The 13101-nt window shown below is 29.5% G+C and overlaps 1 protein-coding gene across 1 annotated transcript in view; it reads right to left on the bottom strand.

Moving 5' to 3' along the window:
* LOC142228329 (protein snakeskin-like) overlaps positions 1-12761 on the bottom strand; it is a 64570-nt gene extending 51809 nt beyond the window's left edge. The window contains exon 1 of the mRNA XM_075298723.1: positions 12558-12761. Coding sequence (XP_075154838.1) covers positions 12558-12599 — 42 coding nt within the window. The 5' untranslated portion in view covers positions 12600-12761. The remainder of the gene's footprint in view (positions 1-12557) is intronic.
* Positions 12762-13101: the final 340 nt, after the last annotated feature.

Below are 13101 nucleotides of genomic sequence, written 5' to 3'. Positions count from 1 at the left end.
TGTTACATGTTAGCCTGATACCGAAGCAGGCAATTGACGTCCAAATGCATTATATCTAATTATACAATTATTTTTCGAGCTTTATGGACAGATATAGATTAAGGAACATGGTTAATAGAGCCATTGAAAAGAAAACGCCAGATACAAATCTATACACGCCTGGACTGTACATGTTTCGGTTCGGGCGAATGAACCTTTCCACAGCCTTTAGTATAGATCTGGCTGGGAGAGATAACTCAATTTTGGGCCCTTTATGCTAATTCCTTATGGAGAAAACATTTGGGAAATTTCCTCTTACAAATTGAATCATCTTTTCTCCCACTGTACATCATCTTTTCATATAACTTTCAAGTCCCTTAATCTTATTTTTATTTAGTTTTGTTACATAGTAATGCAACAACACGAAATTTATTTTTAGAAAGCTAATTTGTTAGAATTCACCTAAGTGGTGAACAGTCGAACAATGCTTATTGTTTCTACAGTCAACTACAACATATGACAATTAACAGAAACTGGTTTCCAGGATACAACAACAATTCTAACGCGTACATTAGTCGTGTTTTTTCCTAGTTTTACGACGGGCTCATCGTTGCTTATTATATTACATGTTAGCCTGATACCGAAGCAGGCAATTGACGTCCAAATGCATTATATCTAATTATACAATTATTTTTCGAGCTTTATGGACAGATATAGATTAAGGAACATGGTTAATAGAGCCATTGAAAAGAAAACGCCAGATACAAATCTATACACGCCTGGACTGTACATGTTTCGGTTCGGGCGAATGAACCTTTCCACAGCCTTTAGTATAGATCTGGCTGGGAGAGATAACTCAATTTTGGGCCCTTTATGCTAATTCCTTATGGAGAAAACATTTGGGAAATTTCCTCTTACAAATTGAATCATCTTTTCTCCCACTGTACATCATCTTTTCATATAACTTTCAAGTCCCTTAATCTTATTTTTATTTAGTTTTGTTACATAGTAATGCAACAACACGAAATTTATTTTTAGAAAGCTAATTTGTTAGAATTCACCTAAGTGGTGAACAGTCGAACAATGCTTATTGTTTCTACAGTCAACTACAACATATGACAATTAACAGAAACTGGTTTCCAGGATACAACAACAATTCTAACGCGTACATTAGTCGTGTTTTTTCCTAGTTTTACGACGGGCTCATCGTTGCTTATTATATTACATGTTAGCCTGATACCGAAGCAGGCAATTGACGTCCAAATGCATTATATCTAATTATACAATTATTTTTCGAGCTTTATGGCCAGCCAGATCTATACTAAAGGCTGTGGAAAGGTTCATTCGCCCGAACCGAAACATGTACAGTCCAGGCGTGTATAGATTTGTATCTGGCGTTTTCTTTTCAATGGCTCTATTAACCATGTTCCTTAATCTATATCTGTCCATAAAGCTCGAAAAATAATTGTATAATTAGATAAATATAAATGTGTAAATTAAAACAAAAAAAAACAAAAAATGTTCGGTCGGAGCAGGGATTGAACCCACGACCCTTTGCATGCAAGGCAGACATGCTAACCACTGCTCCACGTGGCAAACAAATGTATGTTTCTGTTAAATAATGTTATGTTTGCATGGGCTCGTGGGCGCTGCAAACTATGCTATATAAATGTAACTTAAAACGATAATTATCTACTGGTGACTATAACAGCTACGTAGCCCAGTGGATAGTGTGTTGGTTTACAAACTGTATGGTCCTCGGTTCGATTCTCCGTGCAGGCGAAAGGTAAAATTTAAACAATTTATAAAAGTGAATAATTTCTTCAACATTATTTGTATTACAGAAAAAGGTGCCAATAACTAAAAAATTTCGTGGAAGTGAAAATTACGAGTATGTTAGGGAATGAGCACAATCGTGTTTGGGAAAAATTCTTCCAAGCATATAATATTTTTGGCTCAAAATGCTTCCAAACATATAATATGTTCACATAAAACAAACATATTAATGTTTCGGCAGTATGCAATAATATATGTGCTTCCTGCAAAATATGTTTGGAACATATGTTAAAGAAGCGATTTTTTTTGAGGGTGTACATAAGATTCGGCCTGGCCGAACTTACAGTCATATATACTTGTTTCTATTGTTGTCTTATACCTCTCCCGTAATAATTTATTTCTATTTCACAAAAATTATATTAAATCGAACACCATGAATAATTGTAATTCGCAATTGCCTATGATAATTGAATAGACTAGAAATGCTAGGCATTTTCTATTTTATTACTACTACACGATCAAAGAAATTTATGTCATGATTCTAACTTCAATTATTCTTACCCAAAACTAATTTAATTTTAATCGACAATAATTTGTCAATTAATTTTAATGGAAAGATTTCCGAGCAACCGAAAAAAATTATCTATTCACGTGCAATTTATTTAGTAAAAAAATACTTAAAAAAAAACAAAAAATTACGTCATTGATAATAGATGTCTAAGCAAAAAAGAATACTATCGAGCCGCTTTGTTATGGAAGATCCATGACAAAAGGTTGTCTTATATAGCTCAAATTCTGATTAAGGCAACCAAAAAAAAAGAAGAAAAAACCGACAAAACCATTCACCAAGGGAGGGGCAAAGCACAATGAATGAATCTAATGACCAAATAATTTATTAACATTTTTCTCAAGTCTTCCCGTTCAACACATAGCTCACAAATATGGAAGAACTTAATAATAATAAAACAAAAAACAAGTTTTGAACTTTTAGCCGATTTACTTTTGCCACCTAAAAATGGCATGCAAACCACAAAAAAAAAAAACAATTTCAATAGTAAAATGGAAATTAAAAAAAAATCATAAAAATCAAAAAAAAATGCTGTCACTGTATACCTTGGACGGAAGTTCTTTTAAACATCGAGGAACGCTAGAATGTGTGAACCAAAAAAGTAAACAATGCCGGCAATATGACATCATTCATAGCCGTAACACAAATTTGTATTTATGCCATAAAAAAACGACTACAAAAAAAAAATCAAAATAAAACAAAAGAAACCCCAAAATAATTTTCTACGCAGACGCAAAGTTTTTGTATATGCCTATTGCCCTGGGTTATTGTTTGGTTTGGTACGTATACCTACTTTAGTTTTTGGTGGTACCATGAAACGATAGGGAAATGATTATGATTAAGGACCATCATGGTCATGGACAAATTTGAAGGTGAACGCCATAACAAAAACAGTTTTCGGCACTGTTTTTATGTGGAACGCACGTACTTAAGTACTTCAATGAATTTGTCCGTCCACTTCTTATGAGCCGGTTTAAAAACAACTAAAGCGAACCCCTTTTTCGTGCTTGGCATCCATGAGTAGAATAAGAAGAAAATAAAAATTTTGTACAAATGTACACTGCAAGAAAAAAGCTTACCTAGTTGCCAACATTTTGTTTTGTTTGGGTATCGAAATCTTTAAAGACATTTGTCAATGAAGATACGGCTTTTTTTAAAACAAAGAAGCCGATTACACTGAACAAAATATTGACATAATATTAAAATAAGAAATTTACCCAATATAAAGAACAAATTTCTTTAAACTAAAGAAATAATTCCTCTACACGTACGAATGAAATATTTGTGATTTTCTAAAGGTATTTGTGCCTTTAGAAAATCGTTCCAAAATATTGACCTAATATAAAAAATTACATTATTTGAAATTTAAATTTAAATAATTTTAAGAATACATTTCTTAAAAATTAAGACAATTTTTTTTCTACTCGTGCTTCTGAATTGTCTGTAATTTTCTAAACGAATTATAAATACTTTATGGAATTTTATAACATACACTGAACAAAATATCCACCCAATTTTAGGATAACAAATTTACCCAATGTTTAGAACAAATTTCTTAAAAATTAATACACATTTCTTCTACACTGTTAGAAAAATATGTTTTTCATATGTTCCGATATAAACAAAATGTGTTTCGGGCACAATTTTAAAACACAATATATTTAAGTGCAAACATGTAATGTTCCTAAAGTAACACTAAATGTTTGGGACATCTATATTAATATGTTAGAATATATTATGTTTGGGGCATGAATGTTTCATAAAACTCATATGTGTGAATGCAAACATATATACATTTACAAATTTCAACTAAACATACATATGTTGTGATATTTTATTCAAAGCGACAGAGAGAGTATAGAGAATGAAATAGAGATGGAAACCGGAATAGTTGACAAAAGATAACATAACACAGCGAAAGAATCAAAAGACAACAATTTCTGTGAAACCGCTTGTATGTTGTTTCGGAAAACTGTTTTATGATAAGGCCAAAAATTTGATATGCTTAAGTCTAAATATTATTTAATTTGAATAAAGAGAATAGACATTCGGAACCAGGAGAATAGACATTTGAAAAACAAACAGCATATGTTTTCGCCTTGAGAGCAGCATTTTATGTATGTGTGGACATGTGTTTTGTTTATCATTTTGGCATTATGGGCACAATTTTTTTCTTAGTTCGTTAAAAGAAATCAGGGGTCTTCATAAAAATAACGAAAGGGCACTATACTCTTTTTAGAGTTGGGACAGTAATATGAAATAAGGAGGAAATAGTGAAAAATTACACAGTAAAATGTATAAAAACAAAGTTTAGTTCCTCTTTATTAATAAGTAGTCCACGAGGAGTTGACGGACACCTTCAAATATAAAAAATGGTCCTCGGTTCGATTCTCCGTGCAGGCGAAAGGTAAAATTTTAAAAAATTATAAAAGTGAATAATTTCTTCAACATTATTTGTATTACAGAAAAAGGTGCCAAGAACTAAAATATTTCGTGAAAGTGAAAATTACGAGTATGTTAGGCAATGAGCACTATCGTCTTTGGGAAAAATTCTTCCAAGCATATGATATTTTTTTGCTTCCAAACATATAATATGTTCACATAAAACAAACATATTAATGTTCCGGCAGTATCCAATAATATATGTGCTTCCTGCAAAATATGTTTGGAACATATGTTAAAGAAGCGATTTTTTTTTTGAGGGTGTACTCATGCTGATGAAGTCTTAAAGATTTACGAAGGGAATTATTCATAATTTATGGAATTTTTATACACTGAACAAATAAACAACATTACGGATACATTTCTTCAAAATTAAAAATTATTTTATAATTTTTATACCCTCCACCATAGGATGGGGGTATATTAACTTTGTCATTCCGTTTGTAACACATCGAAATATTGCTCTAAGACCCCATAAAGTATATATATTCTGGGTCGTGGTGAAATTCTGAGTCGATCAAAGCATGTCCGTCCGTCCGTCTGTTGAAATCACGCTAACTTCCGAACGAAACAAGCTATCGACTTGAAACTTGGCACCAGTAGTTGTTATTGATGTAGGTCGGATGGTATTGCAAATAGGCCATATCGGTCCACTTTTACGTAAGTCCCCATATAAATGGACCCTCAGATTTGGCTTGCCGAGCCTCTCAGAGAAGCATATTTCATTCGATCCTGCTGAAATTTGGTACATGATATTGGTATATGGTCTCTAACAATCATGCAAAAATTGGTCCTCATCGGTCCATAATTATATATAGCCCCCATATAAACCGATCGCCAGATTTGGCTTACGGAGCCTCTAAGAGAAGCAATTTGATCCGATCCGGTTAAAATTTGGAACATGGTGTAAATATATGATTTCTAACAACCGTGCCAGAATTGGTCCATATCGGCCCATAAACCGTTCTCCACATTGGGCTTGCGGAGCCTCTAAGAAAAGCATATTTCATCCGATCCGATTGAAATTTGGTATGTGGTGTTAGTAAATGGTCCCTAACAACCATGCAAAAATTGGTCCATATCGGTCCATAATTATATATAGCCCCCATATAAATCGATCCCCAGATTTGACCTTCAGAACCTTTTTGAGGAGCAAAATTGAAATTAGGTAGATTGCGCTAGTATATGGCCGCTAACAGCCATGCAAAAATTGATCCATATCGGTCTCTAGTTATACTCGTATATAGCCGATGGCCAATGACACAAAAATTGGTCCATATCGCCAAAAATAATCTACCAACATTTTATTTCTGAAAAGTTTGTTAAAATTTTATTTCTATAGAAAACTTTGTTAAAATTTTATTTTTATAGAAAATTTTGTCAAAATTTTATTTCTATAGAAAACTTTGTCAAAATTTTATTTCTATAGAAAATTTCGTCAACATTTTATTTCTATAGAAAATTTTGTCAAATTTAATTATATACGTATTTAATCGGCCTTTTTTTGTTTAATATATACCCGGTATGGACTAACTTACAATTTAGAAGACGGTGTTAAGAAGTTTTAAGATACCTTGCCATCGGCAAGTGTTACGGCAACCCAAGTAATTCGATTGTGGATGGCAGTCTTTAGTAGAAGTTTCTACGCAATCCATGGTGGAGGGTACATAAGATTCGTCGTGGCCGAACTTATGGCCGTATATACTTGTTGTTTTTCATTAAATTTATGACTCTCATCTTTGAAATTTGTTGAAAACACTTTTGATTGAAAGAAATATAATTTTTAAATTAATTGAATTTTTCTGATACCGAAATATAAAAAATCTTTCCAGATACACTGAAAAAACAGTGAACTCACCCGATGGAAATTAATTTGGTTAATTTTAGAAAATTTAGATTATTTTTAGAAAATTTTTACTAAACAGTATTAGTATCACGCCGATATCACAAAATATATATGTTATCTCTCCTATTCTAGCACTGAAAAAATATTTATATGAAAGATGTGTAATCCTAAATATTACGACAGGTGATTTACGCAATATTAAGAACAAAGACAAAGTTTAATTATACGAAAGTCCACAATCATTGTTTTCATTGTTTTTCGCTTTAGATTTAGAACACGAATTTTTGAAATTTACATCCCTCCGTTAAAGTCATAAGTGTTTGAAGAGAGACAAAATTTCCTTAAAGTTAAGAAAAACATTTTTAATTTAAAAACATAATCTTTAAATTAACGAAGATATCGAATCTTTGTATTTAAGATAAAAAACTTATAATATAGGTTAAGATTTATTTTGATGATTTTGTAATTAAGAAAATATATATATCGAGAAATTAATTAATTAATTTTTGTAATTAAGAAAATATATATCGAGAAAAGAAAATGAAAATTCCATAAAAAAGATTTGCATCGTAATTTTGATTTTATAGAGCCTAGATAGCTGCCTACATTTTTTTTATTTTAAAGAAGGCGCATCATTGGCTCGGTAACAATACCAAAATGCTTGAGTCGGAATCAATACGAAATTCTTGGATCCAAGTAAAGTTTTTGAGTTGAGTGTTCGAATGAATAATTTTTGATTTTTTAGAGGAATTATTAATATTCTAAGGTAATCGTATACACTAAACAAAATATTGACCTACTATACAATATAACGCAAACTTATTGTAGGATATGAAAACATAAAAAAATTCCCCCATTTAAAGGACAAATTTATTCTATTCGAGCTGATGAAATATGAAATATTTCTGATTTTTTGTATATTAAATTTAAACAATATTAACAAAAAAAATTACAAATTAAGACACATTTCTCTTATTATCTCGTGCTGATGGAATATTAAAGACTTTCTTTAATCATTTATGTAACTTTTAGTATTGAACTTATATACAAGATCATAAAAACCTAAATTTAGAATAAAAATTTAAAATTTATATTATTTTGTTTTTCACTAAATTTATGACTCTCATCTTTGATTAAAACCATTAATTATTTAGATAAATATAATCTTTAAATTAATTAAATTTTTCAGTTAAATATTTTTAATTAGAAAAGGGTTTCTATTTAATTAAAATTTTAAATAGCATAATTTTTAATACGATTAAAAAGTTATGTGTGTAAATTAATTTGTTAGTTACTTATGTTTTGAATTTCAACCAATTTTTAATTAAAATTTTGTTGGTGAAATTTTGTCCTCTTCATTGAACATTGTTTTTTTTTTTTTTTTTGAAGCAAAATATCTGCAACTTTTAAAACGAAATGGCAGATTTACTCCTACAACGTCTGTTATTTTTTAATTATACAAAAATATATATTGATTATTATTATGTTAATTATTAAAAAACGAAAATAATGAAGACAAATCCAAAGTGCAACATTGTGATATCAGTAAAGTAAAAGCATATAACCCATTTTGCCGGTAGGCCAATGACTTTAAAGCTACCATAAGTGATAACCTAGGTGAACTTATCTCGTATCAAAAAAAAAATGCTTACTTCTTTGGTATCTCTTACAATGACCAATTTATTTATTGCAAATATATTCGGCTGCTGGAATATGCACAACATTTACATATTGAAAATATGAACACCATCCTATCCGCGACGCAATTTTGAATTTATACTGGGTAAAAATAAATACATTTTTCTGCATAACAAAATACTACACAGAAAAACTAATTTAAATGAAAAATAAACTACCTTGTGCGAAAATTGAACTAAATTGTACTCCAATTGTTTCCACAATTTTTTAACTAAACGAAATTACACTTTTTCATAAAAAAAAATGAAGTAAAAAGAATGAAAACAAGTATATACGGCCGTAAGTTCGGCCAGGCCGAATCTTATGTACCCTCCACCATGGATTGCGTAGAAACTTCTACTAAAGACGGACATCCACAATTAAATTACTCGGGTTGCGGCCGATGGCAAGGCATCTTAAAACTTCTTAACATCATCTTGTAAATTGTAAGTTAGTCCATACGGGATATATATTAAACAAAAGAAAGGTCCAAGAATTCATATATATTCAGTTCTTGACCGGTATATATAGGGAAGAAATAATTACCAACCGATATGAACTTTTGTGCGGTAATTATAGAGCAAGAATTGAAATGGGGGCCATATACAATTATGAACACGAGTCTACCAAAAATGACAGATTTTTTACTAATTGGTAGATTGGTAGAATTTTTTATATTATGGAAGATTTTGCAAAATATTCCTCTCCAACTATGAAATGGTTCATAAATTTTCTATAGAAATAAAATTTTGACAAAATTTTCTACAGAAATAAAATTCTAACAAAATTTTCTATAGAAATAAAATTTTGACAAAATTGTTTTTTATAGAAATAAAATTTTGACAAAATTGTTTTTTATAGAAATAAAATTTTGACAAAATTTCGTAAAGAAATAAAATGTTGACAAAATTTTCTATAGAACTAAAATTTTGACAAAATTTTCTATAGAAATATAAAAATTGGACAACATTTTCTATGGCAATAAAAATTTTGAAAAATTATCTATAGAAATATAAAATTTGGACAACATATTCTATGGCAATAACATTTTGGTAGATTATTTTTGGCTCGAGTAGCAATCGTGATTTTTCTATGATTGGGAATCGGATTATATAAGAGCTATATATAATTATAGATCGATATGGACCAATTCTGGTATGGTTGTTAGAGGCCATATACTAACACCACGTACCAAATTTCAACCGGATCGGATGAAATTTGCTTCTCTTAGAGTCTCCGGAGGTCAAATATGGGGATCGGTTAATATGGGGGCTATATATAATTATGGACCGCTGTGGACCAATTTTTGCATGGTTCTTAGAGACCATATACCAACATCATGTATCAAATTTCAACCGGATCGGATGAAATTTGCTTCTCTTAGAGTCTCCGGAGGTCAAATATGGGGATCGGTTTATATGGGGAGCTATACGTAAAAGTGAACCAATATGGTCCATTTGCAATACCATCCGACCTACGTCAATAACAACTACTTGTGCTAAGTTTTAAGTCGATAGCTTGTTTCGTTCGGAAGTTAGCGTGATTTCAACAGGCGGACGGACGGACGGACATACACTAATAGAAAAAGTTTCGTTATATTAACGAAATGTGTCGTTAAAAGTCATCCAATGAAAACAAAATCGTTAATATAACGAATTTTTTGGTTATTATAACGAATTTTCTGATAATCAACGTAACGTTTCGTATCATTAACGAATATTTTCATTGTCTTAATGAAAATTTTTCGTTACATGAATGAACATTTTTCGTTGGCTGAATTTTAATGAAATTTTCTTTGTGTGTAGGTAGATAGACTCAGAATTTCACCACGACCCAGAATATATATACTTTATGGGGTCTTAGAGCAATATTTCGATGTGTTACAAACGGAATGACAAAGTTAATGGATGGGGGGTATCATCCTATGATGGAGGGTATAAAAATCATTTGTAGTTCATTTTTACTATTTTTGGTATCGTTCGAAAATGTTCTTCTGCCTTAGTGTATATTGAAATTTTTGGGGGTACCGTCACGTACCCACGATTAGTTAATAAAAATTTTTCAGACTTTCTTGAAATAAAGAAAATTGCACAGGGCTGTTAAAAAATTCCAAAACTTAATAAAATTAAACTAATACTAAATAATTTTTTGACAAAAAAAAATAAGTGAAATTTAATTTAGTTTAGTTTAAATTCAGTAATACTATTTTATATTACACTCAAAAAACCAGTGAACACACACTCAAAACGAAGTTTACTTGGCCAAAGATTTTGGCCTTCCCTTAAGGATTTTAGTATTGATTCAGAGCCAAAGATGCGGCTTCTTTAAAATAAGGAAATTTTTTGGATTTAAATGTAGGATCAATAAAACTAAAATTAGGATACAGATCCCCTTTTGTGGAATTTACGCTCAAACACATGCCATTTTACAAATTCAAATTATAGCGGATATTTCAAACTAAAACTTGTTTTCCAAATCCAATTCCAAAAATAAATCATAGCCTATATTTGAAGCGTTTTTATCTTAAATCTACACTGAAAATACATTAAAACCAGAAAAATTTTGGTTTGAAAATTTAGATTATTTTTAGAAAATTTTAACTAAACACTATTACAAAGGCTGACATCACGCCGATATCACAAAAAAGTGTCATACGAAGTTCAAGATGGGCGCATTTGTAGTAAAATTTACAAATTTTAAGAAATAATGAAATATTTTGTGAAATGTACGCATTTAGTAAGTAGGCAAAAAATTATTGGAATAAAGAAAACTTTCTCTAAACATAATAAATTCATGAACTAAAATAAAGTTAAATTGACTTTAGTGAAATAGAGGGTTCACTTTTTTTTTTTTTGGAGTGTACAAATTCAATAGCTCAGTTAATTTAAGGATGATTTCTTTAAATCAAAATTTGTATTTCATCTTTAAGGAAAACATACGACTTTAACGGATAGACGCAAATTTCCAAAAATGTTGTCCTAAATTTAACCCAAAACAATTTTTTTAAGAAAAGATTGTAAACTTTTTTAATTAACATTTAATTATTTTAAAGAAATTTGTCCTTAATGTTGTAAATTAAATTATGCATCGTAAACTTTAGGTAACGTAATTTTTAATATCACGTAAATATTTTTTTTAGTACAAATTTTGGTTAATTTTAGAAAAATTTAACTAAATTGTATTATAAGTGTAGATGCCACGTCGATTTCACAAAAATATATAATTATTTTTTCGACAAATGCAAGAAAATCTATTAGACATAACAATGCCTCTTTTTCATGTCATTGTTTCAAGGAAAGACTTGGAGTTAAAAATTTCAAAAATGTCTTTAGTGATAGAAGAATTTCAAGATGGGCGCATTATTTGTTAAATTTAAAAATGTTATGAAATTATGAACTTTTTTGGGAGAGACACGAATTTAGTAAAACTTTATGCTTCATTTGTGTATAATTGCTTCTATTTTATTTTATTTTTTTTATTGTATTTTATTTTATTTTATTTTATTTTATTGTATTTTTTTTATTGTATTTTATTTTATTTTTTTTTTATTTTATTGTATTTTATTTATTTTATTTTATTTTATTTTATTTTATTTTATTGTATTTTTTTTTTTTGTTTTATTTTATTTTATTTTATTTTATTTTATTTAATTAACGCACGAAAAAAATTATTAAAATCTAACAAACTTTCTCAAAACATAATAATTGCATGAACTGAAATAGAATTAAATTGGCTATAATGCCATATAGAGATCACTTTTTTTAAGTGTAGAAGCATAGCTTTTTGTATAAAAAATTTCCTCTTGCCTAAACATAAAACCGGTTTTTGATTTTGGTTGATTGTTTTAGTAATCGTGAATGTTTTTGTTTTTCATAAAAAAAGGCAAAAACTTTTTCTCATCAGTGTAACAAAAATTTCCTAAGCGTTTTATGTGGTTCATTATGAGAGATATCTTCTTTCCATAAAATAATTTATTTTTTTATTTATCTAAAGGATATCGTTCGTTAGTGATAACTAGATAGGAATGAAAGAAAACACGATGAACATACAATTTCACAACTGGGACAACAATACTACGCATCAAAACATTTTTATTCTATTCAGAATCACAATGACAAGGAGTATACAAAACATAGAAGATTTATATATGTATATGTTGTTCCTTTTATTTTTTTATTATTTAGGCTCATCGTATATTTATTTAAACAAAAAATATATTTTATTTCTTTTTTATTTATCAAATATCATAAGAAAAAAAATTAAACTCACCAATTCGAGGATTTTTAAAAGCACACGATTGTTGAATTGCATTTTGATTTATTATTGTTTTTATTTATTATTATTTTCTAATCTTTAAATTGCCAAAAAGAAATTTGTTTAATGCAAGTAAATCCTCTGGTCTTTTATACCACACACTTTTTATTTGTTTTTGAACAAAGCGCAAAGCGAACCAATCACGAACGTATCCAAGAGCAAACTAAATTTTCTGTGAGTTGCCGTCAGAAAAGCTTAACAATTGTTGCTCTTTAGGTGTGGTAGTGTGTATATGTGTTATCAACATGTTGATGGATATTAGTGAATTCAAATGTACTACTCACAAAATCCCACTGACATTGCCGGTTTCATTTTATACCGGTTAATAACCTCCCAGCAGAAAAATTTGGAAGTTCTTCCAAAGGCACAACTTTAAAAGCACTTCCAGAAGACGCACTCCCAGCGATGTTCTTTATTTTAACTACCCAGGAAGTTCTTTTAATTCAATTTTTTATAACTTAGTTTTTTCATACTTTTAATGGGTAATTTTAACTTTTTT

Source organism: Haematobia irritans, chromosome 3 (assembly GCF_050003625.1).
Source record: "Haematobia irritans isolate KBUSLIRL chromosome 3, ASM5000362v1, whole genome shotgun sequence".
NCBI classification, from domain to species: domain Eukaryota; kingdom Metazoa; phylum Arthropoda; class Insecta; order Diptera; family Muscidae; genus Haematobia; species Haematobia irritans.
Note: the sequence above shows the minus strand (reverse complement) of the source record. Positions and strands in the feature narration are given on the sequence as shown.